The sequence below is a fragment of the Anguilla rostrata genome, chromosome 18 (assembly GCF_018555375.3).
Source record: "Anguilla rostrata isolate EN2019 chromosome 18, ASM1855537v3, whole genome shotgun sequence".
In the NCBI taxonomy this organism is placed as follows: Eukaryota; Metazoa; Chordata; class Actinopteri; order Anguilliformes; family Anguillidae; genus Anguilla; species Anguilla rostrata.
In genome coordinates, this window is record NC_057950.1 from 26,284,663 (window position 1) to 26,312,561 (window position 27,899).

The 27,899-nt window shown below is 52.1% G+C and overlaps 2 protein-coding genes across 7 annotated transcripts in view; both read left to right on the forward strand.

The window, feature by feature from the left end:
- The window catches only part of heatr5b (HEAT repeat containing 5B), a 30,491-nt gene extending 8,169 nt beyond the window's left edge, over nt 1–22,322 (forward strand). For 3 of the 5 annotated variants that reach the window (XM_064318376.1, XM_064318380.1, XM_064318377.1), the window contains exons 9-30: nt 1,007–1,162; nt 1,777–2,027; nt 2,211–2,322; nt 2,677–2,829; nt 3,140–3,239; nt 3,495–3,604; nt 4,300–4,463; nt 4,858–5,033; nt 5,248–5,353; nt 5,978–6,168; nt 6,902–7,061; nt 7,992–8,181; nt 8,412–8,581; nt 8,948–9,140; nt 9,795–9,974; nt 10,320–10,574; nt 11,246–11,427; nt 11,968–12,036; nt 12,456–12,635; nt 13,137–13,377; nt 14,185–14,433; nt 14,524–14,795. In XM_064318376.1, coding sequence (XP_064174446.1) covers nt 1,007–1,162; nt 1,777–2,027; nt 2,211–2,322; nt 2,677–2,829; nt 3,140–3,239; nt 3,495–3,604; nt 4,300–4,463; nt 4,858–5,033; nt 5,248–5,353; nt 5,978–6,168; nt 6,902–7,061; nt 7,992–8,181; nt 8,412–8,581; nt 8,948–9,140; nt 9,795–9,974; nt 10,320–10,574; nt 11,246–11,427; nt 11,968–12,036; nt 12,456–12,635; nt 13,137–13,377; nt 14,185–14,433; nt 14,524–14,780 — 3,845 coding nt within the window. In that variant the 3' untranslated portion in view covers nt 14,781–14,795. Of the gene's footprint in view, nt 1–1,006; nt 1,163–1,776; nt 2,028–2,210; nt 2,323–2,676; nt 2,830–3,139; nt 3,240–3,494; nt 3,605–4,299; nt 4,464–4,857; nt 5,034–5,247; nt 5,354–5,977; nt 6,169–6,901; nt 7,062–7,991; nt 8,182–8,411; nt 8,582–8,947; nt 9,141–9,794; nt 9,975–10,319; nt 10,575–11,245; nt 11,428–11,967; nt 12,037–12,455; nt 12,636–13,136; nt 13,378–14,184; nt 14,434–14,523; nt 14,796–15,470; nt 15,581–16,129; nt 16,403–16,540; nt 16,766–18,674; nt 18,827–19,830; nt 20,045–20,771 lie in introns of those variants that run through there. The other 2 variants (XM_064318381.1, XM_064318378.1) reach the window with 2 other exon arrangements.
- A 960-nt stretch (nt 22,323–23,282) lies between these two features.
- The window catches only part of LOC135245348 (striatin-like), a 46,319-nt gene continuing 41,702 nt past the window's right edge, over nt 23,283–27,899 (forward strand). For both annotated transcript variants that reach the window (XM_064318387.1, XM_064318388.1), the window contains exon 1: nt 23,283–23,687. In XM_064318387.1, coding sequence (XP_064174457.1) covers nt 23,475–23,687 — 213 coding nt within the window. In that variant the 5' untranslated portion in view covers nt 23,283–23,474. The remainder of the gene's footprint in view (nt 23,688–27,899) is intronic.

Sequence of the window (27,899 nt, forward strand, 5' to 3'; positions counted from 1 at the left end):
GTCCCTTATATTTTGAAGTGAAGCCTTGGAAGCAGCAGTTGAGAATCTTGATGCTGACTCTGCTGTTCGAGCATCTTTGCCTTGGTTCAAAAGATGATTTATGAGCCGTGAGGCTCATAAATGTTAGGCTCACAAACGCTTGTTCTGACGCTACGAAAATGTAATGCGTTTGGATGGAGCAAAAATCCCTCCTCTGTGGGGCCCAGGCGAAAAACTGATTAGCCAAGGTTGCTTTTTAAGACGCTACGTGGAACTGCAAGCTCCTACTGGACAGGGATGGTCATGTGAACCCTAAGACACAGGTCTTTTTTTAGGGCGGTCACAGTGTCTGTGGAAACCTTCAGAGCCAGGTCTGTGAGCTCGTGCCGTGCGCCAGTCACCCGTCTGCGGCAGCGCTGCTCAGCTGCGCCCCCTCTGGCGGCAGCTGGTACCGCTCCTCGGGTCACTGTACCATGACGGCAAGCCCGGCAGCAGGAGTGGGGGTTTAACTGAGGGTCTGCAGTCAAGCGTAACCGTAGTCTACGGAGACGGGAATCTCAATTTAAAATCTGAAAACAATTTGCAAAACCATTATCTCATTAAAGCCAAACAAAATTTTTAAAACTGATTTTGATATGTACTGAGAATTATTATATTTATTATCATTGTCTGGTTAAACCCCCACTACTGCTAATTGCAAGCATTTATTCTTATTGTCTAAAGATATGCGTTTTATAGCAGTATTTACAGTAATATTTTGCATGCCATTGTGAGTAAACCTTGGTTAGAATCTTGGAGTAGGTATGAGTGCTGTGCTGTATATATTGCTGCCTAATGATTTTGAAAGGCAGTAAAGCGACATGCATCTTTGGTGTTAAGGGTTTATTGTTAGTGCTACTGTTCAGATCCGTGCCTGTGAGTGGTGATGTGGGACTCGATCTGGGGGATGAAGCTTGCTCAAAAGCCCCCGTTCCGCTCCCTCTGTGTGTCTCCTCTACCCCCCCCCCCCCCCACTTCCCTTCCGCAGAGGCGGTGGTGAACGACACCAGCGGGGAGAACAAGGCGGGCGGGGCGGACGTGTCGGCCAGCCAGCATGTGATGGTGTGCGCCCTGAAGGAGCTGGGCAGCCTGGTACAGAGTCTGAGCGCCACCGCCTCGCCCCTGATACAGGAGCCCTCTATCGGTACGCCCGCCTGCCCCCCCCCCTCACAAACCCCCCCCAAAACAGCCTCGCCCCTGATACAGGAGCCCTCTATCGGTACGCCAGCCTGCCCCCCCCTCACAAACCCCCCCCAAAACAGCCTCGCCCCTGATACAGGAGCCCTCTATCGGTATGCCAGCCTGCCCCCCCCCCCAAAACAGCCTCGCCCCTGATACAGGAGCCCTCTATCGGTACGCCAGCCTGCCCCCTCCCCCCCCTTCACAGACTCCCCCGCCTCCCAAAACCGCCTCGCCCCTGATATAGGAGCCCTCTATCGGTACGCCAGCCTGCCCCCCCCCACCCCCAAAAAAACCCACCTCGCCACTGATATAGGATCCCTCTATCGGTGTCAGCCTTTAACCCCCCCACAAACCCCCCCCCCCCCCCCCACCACCAAAACCGCCTTGCTGCTCATACAGGAGCCCTCTATCGGTTACCCCCCCCCCCCCACCACCACAAACAGCCCCCTCACATGAACAGAAGAATAGCATCACTGGAGGAAATTACACTGGTTTAAAAAGAGTTACCAGGGAATCATTGTCCTTTAGCAGGCTTCCCTCTGACCTTTGCCCTTTGCACTGTGGGTCTCCACGCAGGTCTCCTGGAGACGGTGACGTCGGTGCTGCTGCACCCCAGCATGGCGGCGCGGCTGGCGGCGGCCTGGTGCCTGCGCTGCGTCGCCGTGGCGCTGCCCTATCAGCTCACCCCGCTGCTGGACCGCTGCGCCGAGCGCATCAACAACCTGAAGACCTCCCCGGAGGCCGTGAGCGGCTACAGCTTCGCCATGGCCGCCCTGCTGGGGGGCGTGCACCAGTGCCCCCTGGGAATCCCGCACTCCAAGGGAAAGGTCCGTACCCACCCGACCACGCCCGCGATCTGACGCCGACCGCACTAACGACCGCCTTCTGAGCTTTGCTTTGCGGCTGAACAGTCGCTGTGTGCCGGGTGAACCGTAGGTTAGCTGGCGTATGTTCTCAGATGAGGAAGCGTGTGTGTGTGTCTCTGAGCTCTGTCCCTCTTTCTGCTGCAGATGGTGGTGAGCATCGCGGAGGACCTGCTCCGCACGGCGGCCCAGAACAGCCGCCTCTCCCTGCAGCGCACGCAGGCCGGCTGGCTGCTCCTGGGGGCCCTCATGACTCTGGGTGCGTTAACGCGCTCTCTCTGCACACAGAACACGTCTCCTCCGTGACCCTAACCCTCAGTACCTTTAAACGTGTATCTCCTTCCCTAACCCAAACCCTTACTGCTTTGATACATACATCTCCTTCCCTAACCCTCACTGCCTTTAAATGTGTATCTCCTTCCCTAACCCTCACTGCTTTCAAACATGTATCTCCTTCCCTAACCCTCACTGCTTTTAAACGTATATCTCCTTCCCTAACCCTCACTTCTTTTAAACATGTATCTTCTACCCTAACCCTGACTGCTTTTAAATGTGTATCTCCTTCCTGGACCCTGACCCTGAACCTGACCCTCCTCCCCCTCCCCCCGTCCAGGCCCCTCCCTGGTCCGCTATCACCTGCCCAAGATGCTGCTGCTGTGGAGGAACGTGTTCCCGCGCTCGCAGAAGGAGCTGGAGGCGGAGAAGGCCCGGGGGGACTCCTTCACCTGGCAGGTCACCCTGGAGGGGCGCGCTGGGGCGCTCTGCGGTGAGGCCCTCCTCCTCCTCCTCTTCCTCTCTCCCCTTGTTGTTGTGTTGGGTGCTAATGGAGAAAATGACAGCAGTTGGGCAAAGAACCACGGCCAAAAGGTGGATCAGGAACAGAAAATGAGGTGAAACAGGAGGCTCACTGGTTTTATAAGACAACGTTAACAGAAAAATGGAATTCAGCTCTGTGAGGTGGAGTTGCTTTGACCGCACGTGTTCTTTAAAGGCGGTTCAGGGGCCGTGCGGTTACCCTGCGACTCTTTAAAGGAGGGTGAGGGACCATAGGTGACCCTTCTTCCTCTCCCCTGCAGCCATGCGCAGTTTTGTGGCCCACTGTCCAGAGCTCCTCACGGAGGACGTGATCCGCAGGCTGATGACCCCCATAGAGTGCGCCATGACCATGATGTCACAGTGAGTACAAGAATTCCCATCATGCTCAGCGTTGCACCCCTTGATCTGAAACTGGAGGAAGCAGTATGGGGTGTGCTGGTCTGGTCAGTTTTGCTTTGAGCTCCTAATGCGTAAGGTTAGGATATGAGCCCCTGAAAAACGATCCTAGATCACGGCCCTGCTCTTAACCTGGCCGTATCTCTAGCCTCCCCCTGCTCTTGTGTCCTGTCTCGCCGTCTGTGCACATTCTAACCAGCGTTGCCCTAACAACTGCAGCGTTCCCGCGGTGATCAAGGTGCACGGCGCTCACCTGAAGGCCAGCGCAGCCATGGTGCGACTGAGGCTGTACGACATCCTGGCCCTCTTACCGCCAAAGACCTACGAAGGTAAGGACACGACGTCCTGGCCCTCTTACCGCCAAAGACCTACGAAGGTAAGGACACGACGTCCTGGCCCTCTTACCGCCAAAGACCTACGAAGGTAAGGACACGACGTCCTGGCCCTCTTACCGCCAAAGACCTACGAAGGTAAGGACGCAACATCCTGGCCCTCTTACCGCCAAAGACCTACGAAGGTAAGGACGCAACATCCTTCCCCTCTTACCGCCAAAGACCTATGAAGGTAAGGACACGACATCCTGGCCCTCTTACCGCCAAAGACCTACGAAGGTAAGGACACGACATCCTGGCCCTCTTACCGCCAAAGACCTACGAAGGTAAGGCCGGCTGCCTCTGCCACTGGGCTGTGACTGTCACAATCAGCACTTGCACTTTCTTTTAGGAAACACTAGAGCTTAATTCTGTAAGAACACCTATAGTAATAATGTGAATAACGATGGTTGCTCTCTTGAACCACCAACAATGTGGAACAAACCCATTTGGAAGATGCATAGCAGCGGTGTTTAGATACAATGGCAGTGCCCTGCTGGGAATTGAACCTGCAGCCTTTTAATTAGAAGGCCAGTTCCCCTAACCACTACACCGCACCACACCGCTGTCCCCATTACAGTTGTGAAAGTGCTGCATCACGTTGTATTGAAGCCCCGTTCCTGGAGGAGTCTGAGCGTCTGTTTGCCCTGCAGGGAGCTTCAACGCGCTCCTGAGGGAGCTGGTGGCGGAGTTCACGCTGACGGACAACTCGGCCAACACCACCACCTCCCTGCTGCGCTCGCTCTGTCACTACGACGACAGCGTGCTCATGGGCTCCTGGCTGCAGGAGACCGACCACAAGTCCATCGAGGACCAGGTGACCGAGCGAGAGGCGGGGCTTTTAGTGGGGCGGGGGGGGCACTAGTCTGAGGTTTCCCAATCTCCTCAAATCATTCAAATGCTCACACAGCCTGGTTTTATAGCAGTTAAAACATGACTGTGAAGACACTGCAGTACATAACCATTTGTGAGAGTAGCCATCTTATATGCCAGGGAATTCTAGGTAAAATGAATCTGCTAAATATGAATGTAGGAAAATGATGGTTCATTTTGGTCTGGGTCGTGTATGACGGCCCATCCTGTCAGATTAAGATGCGTTTCCATGTCTGGCCTCAGTAGTCCATGTCTTTGAGTGACAGAAGGGTTCTTCACTGCGGTGTTTGAGTCCTTGGTTGCCCTCGGTAACTCTCGTTTCCTGTCCCGTCCCGTAGCTGCAGCCCAACAGTGCGTCGGGGAGCGGGGCGCTGGAGCACGACCCCTCGTCCATCTACCTGCGCGTGCCGGTGGGCGAGGCCATCCCCGGGCCCCTGCCGCTCGGCGTGTCCGTCATCGACGCGTCCGTGGCGCTCTTCGGCGTGGTCTTCCCCCACGTCTCCTTCAAACACAGGTGGGCGTGTGAGGGGGGGGGGGGAGGACCCGCTAGGACTGTGTGTGTGTGCGCGTCCGTGCGTGTGTGTGTGTGTGTGCGTGTTCGGTATGTGTGGTTTTCGGGTTGGGTTGGGCTTGAGTTTTCAGTCCTGCTGAGAGCTCTAGTGTGTGTGTGTGAGCTCACACTGACAGCGGCCCCCTCCTGCTCTGTGCTCCTGGGTCCTGTGGGCTAGGCTCCAGATGCTGGACCACTTCGCCGAGTGCATCAAGCAGGCCAAGGGGGTCCGGCAGCAGGCCGTCCAGCTCAACATCTTCACCGCTGTTCTGAGCGCGCTCAAGGTGAGGCTCCGCCTACAGCACAGGCAGACCCGAGTCTGGGTTCCTCTTCAGATTTTGCTCGGTTGTACGCCAGCTTTTACTCTGGGTACACCAGCTAATGAAGCTGCTTCATCACAAATCTGGTCTGGGAAGAGCGATTTCAGGAATCTTACATTTAACTTGTAGAGCCAATGATATAGGCTGTATGTATCAGTTTAAATGTCAAGGTGAACTGCTGGCAGAGAGCAGCACTTGCTTTTCCAGACTGAAGGGAGACCACACAAAATTTCAGAAGGCATTATATTTAGTATTAAAGGAAAATGCGGTTGCGCTGAATTTGTTCACGAATCAGCCCTTCAGAGGTGCAAGATCACAAATTTATGTAGAATGCTTTTAACTGAACATTCCAATGCTGATGTAACAATCACTGCTGGTAATTGAAAGTAGTGGAGTTCCAGAACAAAAATATTTAATTTCGAACAAATGTTCCAAACAACCTACTTTACTAAGGGTGAATTATCCTGTGGTGGGATTTCACAGTTAATAAACTTTTTGTGGCATGTCACAGTGGCATGTCCTAAAGGGTTACCCATTCAACGCTAGCTGTGCTTTGTGGAGTCAGGACGTTCCTCTCTTCCCCCGCAGGGTCTGGCGGAGAACAAGAGCAGTTTGGGGCCGGAGGAGGTGCGCCGGTCCGCCCTGGCCCTGGTGATGGGCGCGCTGGACAACCCCAACCCCATCCTGAGGTGCGCCGCGGGGGAGGCGCTGGGGCGCATGGCGCAGGTGGTGGGAGAGGCCACCTTCATCGCCCGCATGGCCCAGTACAGCTTCGACAAGTACGGGACCCGCCCTCACACCACACCCCAACCCCAACCCCTAACCCCACCTCCTGACCCGCATGACCCAGTACAGCTTCAACAAGTACGGGACCCGCCCTCACACTCACCCCTACCCCTACCCCTAACCCCACCCCCAGCCCTGCATGGCCCAGTACAGCTTCGACAAGTACGGGACCCGCCCTCACACCACACCCCAACCCCTACCCCAACCCCTAACCCCAACCCCAGCCCCACCTGGCCCAGTACGGCTTCAACAAGTACGGGACCCCACCCTCACACCACACCCCTCTCCCTCCTGCCATGCCTGGGATAACCACAGTTCCCACAATGCATCTGGAGTGGACTGCATCTGTTTGCTGTCAGCCGTGGTGCTCTTTAGATCTGTTTGTTCTGAATTGGGCTCTTCACTTATCTCGGTCAGTTGGGTTGAACATAACATAATATAACATGACTCGCACTTTGCCTGTAAGTGTCATTGTGTTAGGGCTGTGTAGGATCATCCATGTTATTAAAGCGCTTATCAGACTCCATGATGCAGGAGAAATGATATAGCTTTCCATTTACATTTTGTCTGTTTGTACAGCTGGATTCTTACTGTAGTTTCTGCCCTGCTTTATGGGTACAGTGACGGTAGTCTATGGGAATCGAACCCACAACCTCCTGGTTTGATTGTTTGATGAGTGTTCCAGCCCGCGGCCCAGCTCTAACCACTCTTGCGTTTGCGCGGCAGGCTGAAGTCCGCGCGGGACGTGGTGTCCCGGACGGGTCACTCCCTGGCTCTGGGCTGCCTGCACCGCTACGTGGGGGGCATCGGGTCGGGACAGCACCTGAAGACCAGCGTCAGCATCCTGCTGGCTCTCGCCCAGGACGGCACCTCCCACGAGGTCCAGGTGAGGCTCCGGTCCCTGCAATTCTGTGTTCGCCCCTGGTCCTATCCCAGGACCGCCCACCGTATGGACCGCTGCAGACCTAACACACACCGAGTCCCATAGCCGTGCTCAGCATAGTTTAGTACACCGTCCCAGTTTAGTACACCATCCCAGTTTAGTACACCGTCCCAGTTTACTACACCATCCCAGTTTAGTACACCGTCCCAGTTTAGTACACCGTCCCAGTTTAGTACACCGTCCCAGTTTAGTATACAGTCCCAGTTTAGTACACCGTCCCAGTTTAGTACACCATCCCAGTTTAGCACACCGTCCCAGTTTAGTACACTGTCCCAGTTTAGTACTCCGTCCCAGTTTAGTACACTGTCCCAGTTTAGTATACAGTCCCAGTTTAGTACACCGTCCCAGTTTAGTACTCCGTCCCAGATTAGTACACTGTCCCAGTTTAGTACACCGTCCAAGTTTAGCACACCGTCCCAGTTTAGTACACTGTCCCAGTTTAGTACTCCGTCCCAGTTTAGTACACTGTCCCAGTTTAGTATACAGTCCCAGTTTAGTACACCGTCCCAGTTTAGTACACTGTCCCAGTTTAGTATACAGTCCCAGTTTAGTACTCCGTCCCAGTTTAGTACACCGTCCCAGTTTAGTACACCGTCCCAGTTTAGTACACCGTCCCAGATTAGTACACCGTCCCAGTTTAGTACACCGTCCCAGTTTAGTACACTGTCCCAGTTTAGTATACAGTCCCAGTTTAGTTTCCGTCCCAGTTTAGTACACTGTTCCCTGTCTCTGGTTGGTGTACAGTAATATGCAGTCACAGTGGATATCTGTTCCCTGTCTCTGATTGGTCTACAGTAATATGCAGTCACAGTGGATCTCTGTTCCCTGTCTCTGATTGGTGTGTAGTAATACACGGTCTCTGTCTCTGTGCAGACGTGGGCTCTGCACTCCCTGGCCCTGATCGTGGACTCCAGCGGGCCGATGTATCGGGGGTACGTGGAGCCCACGCTGTCGCTGGTCCTGACCCTGCTCCTGACCGTGCCCCCGTCCCACACCGAGGTGCACCAGTGCCTGGGCCGCTGCCTGGGGGCCCTCATCACCACCGTGGGGCCCGAGCTGCAGGGTAACGCACCCCTACACCGTCCCGTTACAGGAAGGGTCCTGTCTGCACTCACTCTGTACTCCAATGCACTCTGTTCTTCAGCTGTCTGATACACAGGCCTGTCTGTACAGACACAGTCACACACAAACACTTTAACCCTGCTACATTTTTGTGGATCTTCTCCCGGCTGCATTTTTAAGGCGGACGGTGCTTCCCTAACGGGCTGGGCGTTCTCGTTTGTCCGTTGCCAGGTAACAGCGCCAGCATCTCCACCATCCGCTCGTCGTGCCTGGTGGGCTGTGCCATCATGCAGGACCACTCGGACTCGCTGGTGCAGGCGGCGGCCATCTCCTGCCTGCAGCAGCTCCACATGTTCGCCCCGCGCCACGTCAACCTGTCCAGCCTGGTGCCCTGCCTCTGCGTAAGAGTCCCGCGCCCGCTCCTGCTCCTCTCCCCTCAGGACACACTGCTCCTCTGTCTCCCTCTCGCTGCTCCTCTCCCCTCAGGACACGCTCCTGCTCCTCTCTCCTCAGGACACGCTCCTCGGCTCTCCCCCTCACACTGCTCCTCTCTCCTGAGGACACGCTCCTCCTGTCTCCCTCTCACTCCTCCTCTCTCCTGACACCTCCCCGTTCTGCTCTTCTGCCACAATCATCATCTTCTTTCTGCCTCTTCTGTGACCGTGTGCCTGTATGCGTCTGTTCTGTGTCTGGTGTGTGTGCGTGCGTGTGTGTGTGTGCGTGCGTGTGTATTACTCAGCCCTGATGCTGGTGTGTGTGTGTCTCAGGTGCACCTGTGCAGTTCCCACCTGCTCCTGCGGAGGGCGGCGGTGGCCTGTCTGAGGCAGCTGGCCCAGCGGGAGGCGGCGGAGGTGTGCGAGTACGCCATGAGCCTGGCCAAGAGAGCCGGGGACAGCAAGGACAGCACCGCCATCAGTGCGTACCGTGTGCACGGCTTTACACTTTACGCTCTGCCCGTCAGTGCGTACCTCTTAACACCTTACACAGTGTGCACGGCTTTACACTTTACACAGCTATGCCACATATTTAATAGTTACAGTACCAAAATTTTACATACTCCTAGGCTACATACACTTAAGATATTCAAACTCAGTTTTTCACAACTCCGCACTTTTCATGTTACCATACATTTCCTGTGTTAAGTCAATTAGGATATCTACTCCTTTATAAATTGAGTTTGAATGTCTTTAGCCTAGGTGTATGTGAACTTTCGGCCTCAGCCGTAAACGGACTTTTCAGGGCATGAAATAGAAGGTTTTCTTCTATCATTAGCTATGTTAGCCCCTTTTTCAGTGTTAATTTGGCGGCATGAAGAATCCAGGCAGTGATTCAGCGCAGGGCCTTCAGGCTCAATGCTTAACTTTAGCTTAAGTGTGGTTTAGCATAGCTCATTCCTCAAAATGACAGAGGTTTGCCTTAAACTTGTCTTTTATCCCCTCATGAAAGTCCTGAAGAATATCACTGTTGCCTTAAAAAACCTCTTATCCTTTTTTTTGCTCAACTAATTTTGAAAAATAAAATGAAATTGAATAGTTATCGGTGCTCAGTGAAATGGTGCTGTACGTGGCAGCTGATTGGCTGACTGGTGACCCTTTGACCCCGGCTGTCACTCAGACCTGAACATCACGGAGACGGGCCTGGAGGGCGTCCTGTTCGGCATGCTGGACCGCGAGACCGACAGGAAGCTCTGCTCCGACATCCACGACACCCTGGGCCACATGCTGTCCTCCCTGGCCGTGGAGAAGCTGTCCCATTGGCTGAAGCTGTGCAAGGATGTCCTGGCTGCCAGCACAGGTGAGCGCCCGCTCTCTCCATGTCTGACGTTTAGAGGGACCAGGAGACACATTGGGATCTATTTACCGGCCCCAGCGCCTGGCGTGCGGCGAACACTGCACTGGCGGAGTGGCGGTTTCGTCATTTTGACCCGCCTGAGCTTGTTTGGTAATTAAAACTCTGATGCTGTGCGGCCATGTTGACAGTTGTCTGTGCAGCAGCTCAGTGGAGATTACGAGTGTCCATATGTAGGTCCTACAGAGACGAACCCGTGTTGACCTGGTCGGTTCCTCCCAGTGGGTGGGGCTCTGGCGCGCGGAGCACAGCCCCCGCCCCCAGGGTAAAGAGGTTTTTTTCACCCTGCAGAGGCTGGGGGGGCCGTTGCCCTGGAGATGCGCAAGGAGGACGACGACTCGGAGAAGAAGGACGAGATGGACGACGACATCATGTTCACGGCCCTGGGGGAGGACGACAAATCCAAGCCCTCCGTCGCCCCCCGCTGGGTGACGCGGGTGTTCGCGGCCGACTGCCTGTGCCGCATCATACTGCTGTGCGAGAACGCGGACAAGGCGCACTTCGACCTGGCCACCGCCCGCTCCGCCCGGGCCAAGAACCCCAAGGGTACGCGTCTGCCCGCCAGCGACTCATGCCCATTCACTGACTTATTATTATTATTATTATTATTATTATTATTATTATTATTATTGCTGTTTCTAAATATTCCTGTACTGCACTGTAGTCCTGATTCTCTGTGTTTTGTACACTCACTCTGACACCACGGCTCTGTGGCTGTGAGGTGGCCTTTTGAGATATGTGGCCACAGGGATGGTGAAATGCATTCTGGGAAAAAGACATTGTGTCTGCGCACAGCTGCTTCCCTGATTGAGAGCAGTCTGATTATCAGCACTGGTGACCCGTGGTGTGAATGTTCCTGCTGCGGTCCTGCCACTTTGCTCTCTGTGTTTATCAACCACGCTCTTTCTCTCTCTCTTTCACTTTCTATCGCTCACTCTGTCTCTGTCTGTCTCCCTCTCTGTATTTCCCTCTTTCCCTCCCTCCCCCTTCCCTCTCCCTCTCTTCCTCCCTTCCTCTCTCCCTCTCGCTCTCTTTCTCTCTGTCTTTCTTTTCCTCCCTCTCTCCCTCCTCCCTCTCTCCCTCCATCTTTCCCTCTCTTTCCCTCTCCTTACCCCCCTCTCTCTCTCCTTCTCCCTCTTCTGTCTCCCTCTCCCTTCCTCTCCCTCTCCCCCTCCCTCTCTCTCCCTTCCTCTCCCTCTCCCTCCCTCCCTGCGCAGGTGACCTGCTGGTGCTGCACTTGTCGGACCTGATCCGCATGGCGTTCATGGCGGCCACGGACCACAGTAACCAGCTGCGCATGGCGGGGCTGCAGGCGCTGGAGGACATCATCAAGAAGTTCGCCGCCGTGCCGGAGCCCGAGTTCCCCGGGCACGTCATCCTGGAGCAGTACCAGGCCAACGTGAGCACGGCGCGCGCGCCGTTAGCCAACGCTAGCCCGTTACGTCACCTCTCTTACCCTTCAGGCGTGATGTCACTCTCATTCAAACAGTAGGAACAGAAGTACATTACATTACAGGCATTTAGCAGACGCTCTTATCTAGAGCGACGTACAACAAGTGCATTAGTTCAAGGTGCAGAGGTGCAGAAGAAACATACTAGAGTGAAGTAAAGATCGTAGTGCCAGAAGTGACCACATAGATCAGGACTAACCCTGTAGAGTAACCTGTTCAGCAAAGAAACAATCCTGCCAAGTACAAACTAGCACTGAAATCACATTTGCAGTACAGGTGCAAGCTCCTTGTGAAAGTCTGAGGTTTGGACGGCAGGTAAAAGGGGAGATGGTCTCACAGGACATCAGTAACAGGAAGGCCTGTTTTGGCTGCGGAGGTGAGGTGTTAGCGCACGGTTAGCAGCGCACCGGCGCGGAGACGCAGGCCCCGCCCACGCAGCGGCGGTCGATGTTCACCGCGCTCCCTTTTCCCCTGGTCCTCTGCCACAGGTCGGAGCCGCCCTGCGACCGGCGTTCTCACCGGACACGCCCTCTGACATCACCGCCAAGGCCTGCCAGGTAATCTCTGTGGAGTGTGGGCGCTGTTAGGAAATTTTCTTTAGATGTATTGTCTTTATTAAAATGGGTGGCCACATTTACTGCACGTCAATTTTTGTACTTGGCATAAAACGATCTACCAGCAACAACCTTTGTGTCCATTCCTTTGTGATGCAAAACCATTTCTAAGAAGCATTTACTTGCTTCAGATTTTGTCAGTTACACAATGAGAGCAACCAGTCGTATAATAGCTTTGCTACAGAAAAGAAAGGGTTTGATTAGTTTGAGGGAGCTAGTGATTACAGTAGCGTATGATTACGGTGTTCTGGAACATTCACTGGTATGCCCAGCGTCTGGGCGTGGCGCGTGTTAGCCGGTTAGCATTCCCAGGTGCCGTGTTGAGAAGTGACGCGTCCGTCTCGTTCTCCTGCCGAACGCAGGTGTGCAGCACCTGGATCGGCAGCGGAGTGGTCAGCGACCTCAACGACCTGCGGAGGGTCCACAACCTGCTGGTGTCCTCGCTGGACAAGGTGCAGGCTGGGAAGGGCTCCTCCAGCCAGTTATACAGCGAGAGCGCCACCACCATGGAGAAGCTGGCTGTGCTGAAGGCCTGGGCCGAGGTCAGGCTCCGCCCCTCTCTCTCACGCATCACTGATGATGTCACAGTGCTTACACATAGTAATACACCTTTCAGACATGTACAATGGAAAAAGGCCAGTCATTCAACGTATATAATGGACAAATACTCTTCATACTGAAATCATTGAATTTGGTTTAGCAATTTCGGTTTGTACATCCCAGAAGTAACGTCTTGCAGTCTTTGTGTAGTAAATCGGCGGATGAGGCTTCTCAAATCTCAAAAATGGGTGGAGCGATCTTATGCTATCGGTGACTTGCTGATTTGAACTAAAAATGTAAATTTGCTTTAGAGAGCAAAACCTTTGTTTGAGTTTATTGTAAGCAAATAATTCAGTTTTAATGCATTGTCTTTATGAACCGTATAGCGAAAGTCATAGTAAGTAACCCACAAAAATTTAATTGGTTCAAACAAATGATTGGCAGCCAGAACAGCCTATGCCTTACTGTCTGTCTCGTTCGCTTTGCGGTCCCACACTACTCAGGTCTACGTTGTCGCCATGAAGATCAAAAAGGAGGCGGAGAACCGTCCGGCCGAGCCCCCGCGCGGCGGTGAGGAAGATGAGGAAGACGTGGGTGCGGAGGCGGACGTGATGCCGCCGGACAGCCTGATCATGCTGGTGCAGCCGGAGCTGCCCGCCCTCAGCCGGCTGTGGCTGGCCGCGCTGCGCGACTACGCCCTGCTCACCCTGCCCGCCGAGTTCGCCAGCCAGCTGCCCCCGGACGGTACGCCCCCTACCACTCCACCCACACCCCCTACCACCCCACACCACACCGAACCTCCCTTACAGCCCCACACAAACCCCACACCAACCCCCTACCACCCCACCCACACCGAACCCCTCTTACAGCCCCACACAAACCCCACACCACACCCCCTACCACCCCCCCACACCGAACCCCCCTTACAGCCCCACACAAACCCCCTATCACCCTGCACAATCCCCACACCAAGCTCCCCTTACAGCCCCACAGCAAAACCCCCTGCCACGCCACAACAAAAACCCTCTACCATCCTGCATGATCCCCACACCAAACCCCCGTATCACCCCAGACAAACCCCGCTCTTACTCTACACCAAGCTCCCCTTACAGCCCCACAGCAAACCCCCCCTTCCACCTCATACCACATCCCCTACCACCCCGCATGAACCCCTCACCAAACCTCCCTACAAATCCTGACTGAATCTCCTCACCAACCCCACAGAAGATTGATTCTATAAATGGACCGTGCCAGATCATTTTGGACTGGGCCACATAAGATTTCTGGTCCAGTCACATTCTCACCACCCGTCCAGAAGCAGGCAGACTGCTGTGGGTGTGATAGCTGTGCAGTCAGTGCTGCAGGGTAGAGTGACTCTCTCTGGGAGACCTCTAATGAAGGCAGCAGAGGTGATGAAGGCTCTCACAGCCTCAGTCTCAGAGCAGAGACATTTTCATCAGGCATGTGAGACTCAGTAATGCTGTAACTACTGCGCCCCTCCCTGGCATCGGTGACACCTGTGCTGTCTGTTCTGCCCCGTCGCCGCGACAGGGGGGGCCTTCTACACCCCGGAGACCATCGACACGGCGCGCATGCACTACCGCAGCTCCTGGGCCCCCATCCTGCACGCCGTGGCCCTCTGGCTCAGCAGCACCGGGTTCGGGGCCGGCGAGGGCCCCGACGACGCCGCGCCCGTCCCTCCCAGGGGCCCCGGGGCCGCGCTGGGCCCCCCGGGCGCCGCCCCCGCCGCGGGCAAGAACCTGGAGGAGCTGGTGAAGGACCGGATGCATCTGCTGCTAGGTACCCACGGGCCACAGCGCTCATTGGCTGTAATGGAAGGGTGGCGAGTAGAGCTTCTGGGCGTAACGTTAGCGTGTGCGCGTGTTCCAGGCGTGAGCATCGAGTTCCTGTGCTTCCCGCGGCCCGAGGAACCCATCGAGCACGTCGTGTCCTGCCTGCAGGCCCTCTGCACCCTGCTGGACACGCCCTGCGCCCGCACGCACATCGCCGAGGACCAGGTACCCCCCCCCTGCCTTGGGTTTGGGCACGTGTGGGTAACGCTCCTGTCCAGTGTGGAGCTGGGAACAGTGGGAAAGGGGTATAATGAGCCAGCCTGGTTCCAGCTCTACAGTGGGAAAGGGGTATAATGAGCCAGTCTGGTTCCTGCTCTGCAGTGGGAAAGGGGTATAATGAGCCAGCCTGGTTCAGCTCTACAGTGGGAAAGGGGTATAATGAACCAGCCTGGTTCAGCTTACAGTGGGAAAGGGGTATAATGAGCCAGTCTGATTCCAGCTCTACAGTGGGAAAGGGCTTTAATGAGCCAGCCTGGTTCCAGCTCTGCAGTGGGAAAGGGGTATAATGAGCCAGCCTGGTTCCAGCTCTACAGTGGGAAAGGGGTATAATGACAGCTAGTCCAGTCGCAGTAAGGCTAAATGACCACTGGTTCCACTCTAAGTGGAAAGGTATATGAACGCCTAGTCCAGGTTACAGGTGAAGGGCTTAAGACGCTGGTTTCGCTCGCATGGAAGGGGTATATGAGCAGCCTAGTTCCAGTCTGCAGTGGAAAGGCTAGAGCCAGCCTGGCTCCAGCCTCCAGCTGAAGGCTTATGAGCCAGTCTGTCCTGTCTGCATGGAAGGTACATGACCGCTGTTCCAGCTCTACAGGAAAAGGTCAATGCAGCAGCGGGTCCGCCTGCAGTGGGAAAGGGCTATAATGAGCCATTGGTTCCTGCTCTGCAGTGGAAGCTATAATGACATCGTTCCGCTCTGCTGGAGGCTTAGAAATGAAAGCTGACCATGCTGTCCTTAATCATTAACTGTGGGCTGCCTCTGCGTTCGCTCCTGGGTGGGCTGCTCAACGTGCTGCACAGGCTGCTGCTCACCCGGGACCCGCCCGCCGTCCAGCTGCAGGTACGCTGTCAGGACCCTCGCTCCGCCAGGACCTCGCGTAGGCCGCCAGTGCGTGACATCGCCATGTGCCATTTTCACCCTGATTACTGGTTAAATCTGTGGTGTGAGTCTCTGGTTAGCGCTGTGGCTGTCGAGCTCTGGTTAGCCCTGTGGCTGTCGAGCTCTGGTTAGCACTGTGGCTCTCTGGTTAGCGCTGTGGCTGTCGAGCTCTGGTTAGCGCTGTGGCTGTCGAGCTCTGGTTAGCGCTGTGGCTGTCGAGCTCTGGTTAGCGCTGTGGCTGTCGAGCTCTGGTTAGCGCTGTGGCTGTCGAGCTCTGGTTAGCGCTGTGGCTCTCTGGTTAGCGCTGTGGCTGTCGAGCTCTGGTTAGCGCTGTGGCTGTCGAGCTCTGGTTAGCGCTGTGGCTCTCTGGTTAGCGCTGTGGCTGTCGAGCTCTGGTTAGCGCTGTGACTGTTGAGCTCTGGTTAGCGCTGTGGCTGTAGAGCTCTGGTTAGCGCTGTGGCTGTCGAGCTCTGGTTAGCACTGTGGTTCTCTGGTTAGCGCTATGGCTATCGAGCTCTGGTTAGCGCTGCGGGTTTGTCTCCTCCAGGTAAGGACGATGCCAGTGAGAAGGACGGAGCGTCGGCCCTGGGAGAGGGGGGCGAGAGCGGGGAGCTGCTCGCGGGGAAGTCCCTGGTGTACGCCGCCATGGAGCTGCTGGTGTTCATCCTGGTGCGCCACCTGCCGCAGCTCAACACCCGCGTGAGCGACTCGCCCAGCCACCTGCCCTACCGGCCGCAGCGCCTCCCCGACGACAGCGCCCGCCTGGTAGCGGCAACCGTCGCCATCCTGGCAGAGCTGCCCTCGCTCTGCTCCCCGGCGGGTACGCGGGCACAACGTCTCCTCTGTCACCGGGCTGCAGTATTCCCACAATGCACCTGTCCGGCGGTTTTGGCTAACGTGCAGTGTGTGTAATGTTAGGCGCATCTCAGACTCGTTTGTGCTGTTTTTGATCCTGCAGGCAGCATGACCGTCCTACCCACAATCCTGTTCCTGATCACGGGGGTGCTGAGGGAGACGGCGACGAAGAGCCCGGACAACGGGGTCCCGGCCCCCGTGACGGCCGCCCTGCAGGGGATTAAGACCATCATCACCTCCCCCCTGGCCCGCGTGGAGAAGACCCGCACGCAGTGGACCGCGCTGGTCAGGAGCAGCCTGGCGTCTGTGCTGGAGTACTCACAGCCAGGTGAAGCGCTCACACACATACACACACACACATGCACACACACTCACACAGACATACACACATGCACACACTCATACACACTCATACACACACATACACACAAGCACACACACTCACACAGACATACACGCACACACACACATGCACACACACACACACACGCACAAACATATATATACACACACACACAGACATACGCACAGACATACACATACACACACACACACACACACACATACGCACAAACATATATATACACACACACACAGACATACACATACACACACACTCACACACGCACACATGCACACACACTCACACAGACATACACACACACTCATACACACACGCGCGCGCGCACACACGCACGCACGCACACACACACACGCGCGCACACGCACGCACACACACACACACGCACAAACATATATATCCGCACACACAGACGTACGCACAGACACACTCACACACACACACACACACACGCACAAACATATATATACGCATACACAGACGTATGCACAGACACACTCACACACACACACATGCTCACACACACATACGCACGCACAAACACACATACGCACAGTTTGTTGGCTTAACTCAGTGCCAGGCGGGTCCATTTCGTCACCGCCGCTGAAGTGGAAGTTGAGATTGCTGTAGTCCCGCCGGGTGCACTCTTACGTTCCCGGAGCGTGATTGCTGTAGTCCCGCCAGGTGCACTCTTACGTTCCCGGAGCGTGATTGCTGTAGTCCCGCCGGGTGCACTCTACGTTCCGAGCGTGATTGCTGTAGTCCCGCCGGTGCACTCTACGTTCCCGAGCGTGATTGCTGTAGTCCGCCGGGTGCACTCTACGTTCCAGGAGCGTGATTGCTGTAGTCCCGCCGGGTGCACTCTTACGTTCCGGAGCGTGATTGCTGTAGTCCTCGGGTGCACTCTACGTTCCCGAGCGTGATTGCTGTAGTCCCGCCGGGTGCACTCTTACGTTCCCAGAGCGTGATTGCTGTAGTCCGTCGGTGCACTCTTACGTCCCGGAGCGTGATTGCTGTAGTCCGCGGGTGCACTCTTACGTTCCCGGAGCGTGATTGCTGTAGTCCCGTCGGGTGCACTCTTACGTTCCCGGAGCGTGATTGCTGTAGTCCCGTCGGGTGCACTCTTACGTTCCCGGAGCGTGATTGCTGTAGTCCCGTCGGGTGCACTCTTACGTTCCCGGAGCGTGATTGCTGTAGTCCCGCCGGGTGCACTCTTACGTTCCCGGAGCGTGATTGCTGTAGTCCCGCCGGGTGCACTCTTACGTTCCCGGAGCGTGATTGCTGTAGTCCCGCCGGGTGCACTCTTACGTTCCCGGAGCGTGATTGCTGTAGTCCCGTCGGGTGCACTCTTACGTTCCCGGAGCGTGATTGCTGTAGTCCGTCGGGTGCACTCTTACGTTCCCGAGCGTGATTGCTGTAGTCCGTCGGTGCACTCTTACGTTCCCGGAGCGTGATTGCTGTAGTCCCGCCGGGTGCACTCTACGTTCCGGAGCGTGATTGCTGTAGTCCCGCCGGGTGCACTCTACGTTCCCGGAGCGTGATTGCTGTAGTCCCGCCGGGTGCACTCTTACGTTCCCGGAGCGTGATTGCTGTAGTCCCGCCGGTGCACTCTTACGTTCCCGGAGCGTGATTGCTGTAGTCCGCCGGGTGCACTCTACGTTCCCGGAGTGTGATTGCTGTAGTCCCGCCGGGTGCACTCTCACGTTCCCGGAGCGTGATTGCTGTAGTCCCGCCGGGTGCACTCTTACGTTCCCGGAGCGTGATTGCTGTAGTCCCGCCGGGTGCACTCTCACGTTCCCGGAGTGTGATTGCTGTAGTCCCGCCGGGTGCACTCTTACGTTCCCGGAGCGTGATTGCGAGTCTTCCTCTCCTCCAGATGAGTCCAGGCCGGACATGGATGAGGTCAGCATGCTGACGGCCGTCACCCTGTTCCTGCTGTCGGCGGGGAGCGAGGTGCTGGGGGTGTCCTCCCTGCAGAAGGGCTGCATGGACCGCTTCCGAAACGCCCTCAACTCCAGCGACCCCTGGGTACGAGCGCCCCGGTCGGGGACTGGTTCTGTACTGGTCAGTGTAGCCGGTGGTCCTCCTTGGCAGCCAGAGCGCTTTTTGTGGCTGATACGCAGGTCACTGGTGCCACCGTGTGGCCAGTTATCAGAACTCCAGGGGTCCTGCTGACCTCTTCTCGGTTCAGTGTTGGGCTCCCCCTGCTTTCTGCAGGTTACCATAACGATATCAGTTATAAGAAAAAAACCACCAGGGAATGCTGTATCCTGAGGCCCCTAGGCCCGGGGGGGTGGAGCTGAGATGAACAGGCTCGGGGACTGTGCGCGGCCAAGGTTGCTGCCGTTGTTTTTGGAAAATGTATTTATAACCGAGATAAACCCCCTTGAGATAAAACGTCTTGTTTTCGACGGAGTCCTGTGAAAGTCTGTGTTCCTATGGAGGTCACCCACAAGAGCTTAATCATGTTTCAGAGGATATTTTAAGACCCCGCTAAGGAATCGGCCTCAGTGGCTGCGAGAGGTCATAACTGAAGAAAGAATATACGACTGTTAGCCATTTTAACCCTTTGAAGAGTTTTTTGGTGTGTTTTTTTTAAAATTTTAAGTCAGTGTTCTAGACGTATTTCACTTACTTATAGTGATTGTTACATCAGCATTAGAATGTTCAGTTAAGAACATTCTGATCGCATAATAGTGATTTTATACTGTGTGAGGTCGCAAATGTGATTAGAATGTCCTTAACTGAACATTCTAATGCTGATGTAACAATCACTTCTAGTAATAGCAAGTAAAGTAGTTGTAGAACACTGACTTTGAAAAAAGAAAGAAAAAACATTCCAAAAAAGCCTAGTCTTCTTAGGCTTAAAATTGCAAGAGAGTCTGTTGTGATGTGAGACACTGCCAGTGTGTGTGTGTGTGTGTGTGTGTGTGTGGTGTGAGATATCCTCCTGCCTCCCTCTGTCTGTCTCTGACCCATTGCGAGCTGTTTTATTGAGCCCCCCTGTCCCGCTGCCTCTGTTCCCCCCGCAGATCCAGGCGCGGTGCTACCAGCTGCTGCTGTCGGTGTTCCAGCACTCCAACCGCGCCCTGTCCACGCCCTACATCCACGCGCTGGCGCCCCTGGTGGTGGAGAAGCTGAAGGGCGTGGAGCGCGTGCGCCCCCGTAGCGCCGCCGAGCTCCAGGCCGTGCAGGAGGGCACCAAGGTGCTGGAGAGCCTGGTGGCGCTGGGCGAGGAGCAGAACCGTGAGTCCGACCGCGACCACCGACGGTCGCCCTAACCCTCTCCCTGACCCACTCTTGGTATAGCGGTGTGGATTTGAGGTCAGGGACTGGTTTTTCTGAACTCTGACCACGGGTAAACCATGACCACCTGTGTTGTCGGGCTGGGCAGACGAGGGCTGTTTATGACAAAGCTTACCACAACCAGTGCTTCTCCGGGGATTACCCTGTGCCCTCTTTTGTTTGTGTAGTCCAGTCTGTGTTGAGGGCAGGGGTTATCATCCTCCCTGTTGAATTAGAATGTATTGAAGCTTTGGACAAGGTCAGGTTCAACTCACTCTAATTAAATGTACAGTTAATGCGAAAGTATTGGGACAAGGACATATTTTTTGTTGTTTTAGCTGTCTAAATGGGTGTCTATGTATAAAAAGGGCTTTAATTCCTACATGGATTACCTGATACGGATGCAAAATGAATATCCTCAAATTACAAATGACTGTCTGTATTTTAACTCTGTGCCCTACGTAACACTTTGGTCTGTGTAACACTGAGCCCTTATTGTGGCCCGTGTAACAGTGGCCTGTGTAACACTGTGCTCTGTGTAACACTGAGCCCTTATTGTGGCCTGTGTAACACTGTGCTCTGTGTAACACTGAGCCCTTATTGTGCCCTGTGTAACACTGTGCTCTGTGTAACACTGAGCCCTTATTGTGGCCTGTGTAACAGTGGCTTTCTCTGTGTGTTGGAGCAGGAGTGCAGCTGCTGGCTCTGCTGGTGCCCACCCTGATCTCCTACCTGCTGGACGAGAACGCCTTCTCCTCTGCCTCGCCGGCCTCCAGGGGCCTGCACCAGTTGGCCCTGCAGGACCTGATGCGCATCGGGCCCCTCTACCCCGCCGCCTTCAAGACCGTGATCGGGGCGGCGCCCGAGCTGAAGACCCGCCTGGAGACGGCCATCCTGGCCAATCAGGCCAGCAGCAAGGCCAAGGCGGCGGCCAGGCTGGCCCAGCCCGCCGTGCAGGCCGCGCCCACCATCAAACTCAAGACGAGCTTCTTCTAAGTGTGCTCGCTCTCTCTCTCTGTCTCTCACTCTCTCTCACTCCTCTCCTGTCTTCCCTTCTTCATTCCTTTTTACCGTTTATGTTTTAGTTTGTCTGCTCTAAGAGGACCTTGATTTGCTTATTTATTCCCCTCTCATCCAGCTGTCTTTGTCTTTGGTGATTCAGTTTTAACAGGTTTTGCTTGAAGTGTAAATATGGAGTCTCATGTCGTAGTGTGGATCTTTGAAGCCAGAAGCAATGCATTTTTACAGGGACCGCTTTTAGAAAAGTAGCAAAGTTGATTTGATTCCAAAGGATTAATTTCCTTTTTTCCTCCCGATTGGTTCTTCGCATCATTCCATTTTACTGTAAAGCCTGTGATGCGCACCCCAACTTGTCCTTCTGTCAAGCACACGGGCAGCCTGTGTCATTTTTACAGATGTTATAAACACCGCTCTGAGCAGTACACAGGTTTGGATGCAAATGAAAATGTTGGTCCATCCAAATGATTTCCGTCCCATGAATTAACTATTCCATTTTTTTTTTTTGAACACTTGAGTCTGGTAGAGTTTTGAACAATTCCCCACTTCTGCATCTGTGACATCAGGTTGTCTCTTCAGGGGGGGCCCTTTGCCCTTGCATAGCCAGGGGGAACTCTAATTCTAAGGTGGGGAGGGTGGGGGGGGCAGATAACCAGGACACTTTGGCCAAAGCTATGTACTGTAGATCTTTGGCATTTCCACGCTAAGGCCAAGGTCAGAGAAGCCTGCATCTATGAGCCGTTGGTTTTGAGAGCGAGCGAGCATCTAACTGCAGGGCTGCCCTGCTTTTCTGAAGAAGTGCATTGTGGGTGTAGTCTGCTTGGCTGCATCGGCATATGTCTTGGAAGGTCAGCTTGATGAAAATGGACAGATAAATATTTATTTATGGTATGGTCTTATCAGGATGTTTAATGTGTTTTGTAACATTTCTGTATGTTACACCTTAACAGGTTCATGTAAATAGCAAGGATATATGATGAAGAGAAAGGAACACAAGATTTGTCAGTTATAGTATAATGCAAATAATGAAAAATGTTTTGAAAGGACACAAATAACGTCAGTTACAAAAATGTCTGTCACATTCGGTTAAAGCATTAAGCATTAGGTTTTTATACGTGTCTAACTTCTGGTTTCTGTGAAATATCACTACATTATTTAATGTTTTGTGAAATGTTTATCAAGCTCACAACTTCACAACAGAATAAAATCATGTTTAACATCACATGTGTCTCCTGTAATCTAGCCCACATAATTTGATATCATGAGTGCATAGTAACGTAATCTTGATAAAGAAATGGGGAACACCCTAATTTTAGTATGATATGATTTGCAGTGATCTGTGTAACCCCCCTCCTTCATACTCTGTAGTGAAGGTACCAGAACTGTTAATTATCAAACAGAATAGTATTTTTATCTAAAATACCTCTTGAATGTATTAACTGATGCTTTAAGTGTTTATGCTCATAGTGTAGACCACACATTTTAAGTGGTCATTAACCAAGGATTTATTCATAGGTCAAGTATTTCCATGCATTTTTACTTTGAGGAGTTTAATACCTGTTGTGTTTTTGTGTATATAAATGCCCTGCATGCTGGTTCAGAGAATGTCAGTGTGTTGTGTGATTGTGTTGTGTGCTTGTGTGATTTAGGGCTGACTGTGGGGAGTGCACGGGACTATAGGGCCACACGGTGTAAAACGGACACTTGCTCTGGGGTATGGTGATCGGTGATAATAGATGGCACTTAAGGTGATGCATAGTAGCATACAGTAGAATGTAAAGTGTGCTCCTTCTCCAGAAGGTGTGTGAAATGCATGTGCACTCATCTGTACTTACTCTCTGATACCTTGCTTTCTTGCTTGCTTGAGGTCCAGTGAGGATTAGGGAATTGATCACATAAATTATCCTTTGTAAATTGTGCTTGTATTGCAATGTATCCTTACATTGTGAATGCCCACGTTGTTTTTTACAGCGACTGACTTCGTGACCCGTGTAATTTAGCATTTGATCAAGAAAAACGACATTTCATCATTAATTTGCTATTATAAACTTGATTAATAATCTATATTGATGATAAAATGAATTTAAAAATATTACAATTCGATAATACTTCATAAACTACAAGTCCCATGAATCGTAGTATCGGAATCCAAGATACACTTTGTGGGCAAGGTCTTGTAGTTTGACGTCATCCAATGACAGCTGGCTGTCAGAAGTGAGTTAGCAGCTAGCTATCCCGGTAGAGAGAGCGCTTGATATTTGTTGTCTTTTTCGTGCCGAGGCAGAGATCAGAGACACCGAAGACCAGCCGAAGTCCTACGACTAAAGACAAGAGCCAGCCTTCAGCAAACCGAGCCCTCTTTCCTGGCCTGGCCATGGATGAACAGGCAGGGCCCGGCGTCTTTTTCAACAACAATAATAACTCTGTATTGCCTGGCGGTGGGAAAGGACCGCTGCACGAAGGCGATGGAGGGGAGGCGGCCAGGGCTCAGTACAGTATCCCTGGGATCTTGCACTTCCTACAACACGAATGGGCCCGCTTTGAGGTGGAGAGAGCGCAATGGGATGTGGAAAAGGCCGAGTTACAGGTAACGTGAATCGGAATGCATGAACTCCGATTGCTAAGAGTTTGCTAGCAGTAGTAGATGTAAGTTAACAGAGCGGGTGAAGTGTTGGTGCATAAAAAAGATAGCTAGCTGATAGATGTCATAAGTCGTTGGCTTGCTTGAGAACATCTGGTGAACTGTTTGTACTATAACGTATAAAGTCTTTCGCTATACTTTTAAGTTGGCTAGCTAGCTAACGTTCGGCATTTGATGGTATGCAACTATGCATTATAATAGGGTTAGCTTGCTGCTACTGCTAACGCTAGCTATTCAAGATGGGTTGTGTATCTTACAAACGTTATACTGCCCTGGATTTGGACATGACTTGTTTTTAATTTGGCAGCTGCGATGACGTCTTGCAAAACAATCGGCTTCCGTTTAGGATTTCCAGTTCAGTGTTTTCATTTTGTGTTATTTGACTACGTTTTAAGATTATTGCGTTTCTGGGTTAACGTTACTAGAAACTGTACATTTCTATCGGCTAATGGGAATGAAAATGGGGTAAAAAACCGATTGTGATGGTAAAAAGCGAAGAGTTTTGGAACGCGCTGTTATGGTGTTAGCTATATCGCCTACTAGCTACTAGCTATGTTGGCTAAGAGAATCTGTGGCCAAATCAAATATTTGCAAATTTAAGGGATTTTTGTCGCCTTGTAAACCTTTTTACGGGAAAGTGTAATTTACCCCCCTGAGTTTTATTAGCTCGATAGCTAGCGATACCGCTGGGTGGCCTTCTTTGAAATGTGGACAATAATGAAGTTGACAACGTAGTGGTAATTCGAAGAAGTGTCCTGGAAGAAGGTTCTTAAACGGCGAGTGAGTCGGGTATTTCATCTGGTTAGCTGAAGGGGCACACGTGTGTGTTGGGATTTAGTGCTAATTTACACTGTTAAAACTGCGCGATAACTCTCTACTAGGCAACGTTTGCTCATTAAATTGCGTGCATCTTTTCTGATATTAAAACTAGCAATGTTTGTTGAACTAGTAATTCACGTTTTTTCGGTAGTTTCATTTACGGGTTTATAAAGCCCAGCAAACTAGCTATCTGTGTTCATTTAGCAGTGTCTACCACCCCCACCCCCCCCCCCCCCAGCGTTTTTATTGTGCTTGGGAATCACCGTCCTTCTAAAAAATGTCGCAGGACTCCAGTCTCACTGTGCCTTCATACAAGAATAAATAAAGCGTGGGACTGCCACGATCTAAAGTCACGAGCAAACCATAAAGCCTGTGAGTCGGGCCACCGTCTTTAATTTTCGTGTTAAAATATAAACTTTTAGCACGTGTAGAAATGTGATTTTACATATAACAAGACAAGCAGGGCATACATTGTAAGAACATAACACTGTAAGCCTATTACAAGCTATTTTGATCAAGCAAGATCATTCCTTCGTATGGAGAAGGACTTGGAATATAGTGTCCTGTTCCTCTGAATGAACCCGCAAGGGCTGTTCCAAAAGCCTATCCCTAACCGATGGGCCAGTCAGAGGAGGAGGAAGGAAATTCTAACAGAACGGTTTATCACTCACCTCCTGCTGCACGTCACTGAATTGACTTGACTGTATACGGCCTTGGCAGTTAGAGGCAATATTTATTTACATTATAATGAATTAAATGTGAACCAGCCTCACTTGAAGGTCTCATATTCACTCTCCCCATTTTTCATAAAGTTGTTCACATTATGTTTGAAATAAAGTCCCAGTGAGATGAGGCATTTTCTCTGTAGAATTAGGCCTAGTTGTTTTATGAGTATTCTGCTTTTGTAAGCTATGAATGAAATGTTTAAAAAAAAAATCAGTGCTTACAGTAAGTGCTTTTTCCCAACCCGTTTCCTTCTCTTTAAAGCCACCAGTCATTTTTATTGGAGTCTCAGCTTGTGGATGGTTCACCAAGTTACTGTATTATAACTGTGGTGAATCATGTGCCTCTTCCTGGTCGCTGGTGTAAGCAGTAACAATGTTGTAGTGTCTGTTCTGTTGAGAGAAGATGAGAGAGTGGAAGCTTCCGTCAGTGTGTATTACTTCCTGGGATCTTCTACAGACTTTGGCTTCTGTCAGTCTCTTTGCCACTTCAGTTCTCTGCATATTGCTGGCAGTGTTTGGGAAACTACTCTGAAGGTGTAATTGTACAAAGCACCACTTCATGCTGAATGTTGGTGAACTATGGCAAAGCTACGGTGAAGAGAATTGTAGCCGTGTGTGTTCATGTCGTTGAAGGACTCCCCAACACCAATTGTTGGTTTTCTTTGCGCAAGATCTACTCGGATGCACATTCTAGACGCTTGAGCTCATAACTGTGAGCTCCAGATGTTGTTTCAAGACATGTTTGGTCTTGCAATGGTTTTTGAAAACGAATGGCGACCTACGACATAACCCAATCATTGACCTGAAACACTATTGGCAAAAGAGCTTATAATGTGCTGTTGAGTGTGTGAAAGAGTGACTCTCATTGGTTGCCTTTCCACTTGTTTTTTTTTGCTGCACGGTAAACATTTTTCCAATACGTTTACCGTGACCATCTTTTTTCTATTGTTTACATACAAATGAGTATGTATTTGTCTGTCCCATTGTTGTTAATATTGCTTGTCTGGTGTTTCCAAGTGCATAACTGTAATTTGCCTAAATAAATCAAGTGACAGAAGAAATATTTGAGTCTGTTTTTATGGTGCGCAGCATTCATTCCATTCCATCAGTGCACGCCATGGTACAAATTTGTTTTCAAGACACAATGTACTTGCTCAGTCTGTCAGTACTTGACTGTCTGGCTTTGGGAAAAAGTTTGATATATGACCTGGCTTACAGTTGGCATTTTTTTGGCTTAAAAATGCCAACGCAAGTGATGGGAGGGTGACATAACTTTAGTCATGGTTGAAAGTGAATGGCTGCTGAGAGTTCAGCACATGTCATGGGATGACTGGCCCGTTGTCCGAGTCAGCGGTCCACCCTCCTCATGTGTACACTTCATTGGTTTACGCACAGAGAGATGGGATCACCGTGTGGAGTGCCATTGGGGGTGGTCGAACCCTTAGCCACACAGGCAAATGCGGTTTTGAGTTCAGTCTTGACCGTGCCGCCGACCGTGTCACACGGTCTTCCCTCATGACCAGTTTGGCCTTGTCTCTTCCCACGGTTTGCGTGGCAGTGTTTACAAAACATCAGGCCTGTAGCATGATGGAAACCATGTGATAAGTTGCTAAACGGGCTGCATAAATCAAGATGGAATACTTTGATACTTAATTTGTGAGCCTCAGTCTATGTGGCAGACTGTTTAAAGGTTTTAGTTGTGAAAAAAGACAGAAGCACAGTGACAGAGTCATGGATATGTACAGAATATTTGGAGATTGGTCTCTGTTTAGAGGAACATCAAGTTTTAGGCTAAATGCCACCTGACCTCCAATAACCTCCTTTAGGTAACAGTGTGATTTGTTAACCCAGCAGTCAGCTATTTCTTGAATCAGCAGTTGCCCTCCAGAATATAGGGTTGCCCTGTCTTATTAGGTCTAATTTCTAAGACCTAGAAGCCAGTAATGGAAGGCTGACATGAGTGTGACTAAAGACTTATGTATGGGAATCTGGGCAATTCATTTATTGATGTGTTGCCCTGCATTGATGCAGTTTGAAGGCAGTGATGGTCAGGTATTGTTTTGGTAGTAGCCTATATGAAGGTGCCAGGAACAGTAGTAGTTGGTGAAGTGAAGTGCTAAACATGTCTTGGCTGCATAACTGAGTAGGTCCGGAGACCATAGACATCCTTTATGTCCCTGTGACTGACGGTCTCTGTAAGTTTGACTTGAGGCCATTTGGAATACATGGTGCCCCGACAGACAGGAGGCCGATGTTGGGACGGGTCAGACAGGGGCTTGTGCCTCTGTTTTGGGCTCTGTTTTGCGGGCGTTGGTAACCGAGACACTTCGTTGTGATGCCACCCCACCCTTCCTACTTGTTTTGTGCTTTGCCACAGTGTCAGGTGTCCTTTACCTGTCATCTACTGTTCAAACAGTGTATTTGTGTTTGTAGCCTGTGGTAGTGTTTTTCCTTCAGATATTTCAGATATTTCCTGTTGCTTTGTGGAATGTGAGTTTCACCTTGGTGGTTTTCTTAAAACCACCCTTGCAAGGCGGTGCAGTGTATAACAGTCTTGGTAGAGTACGTCTCTGTGAATGTTTGTATGCAGCTTTGGTAGACTTGGCTCAGGGTA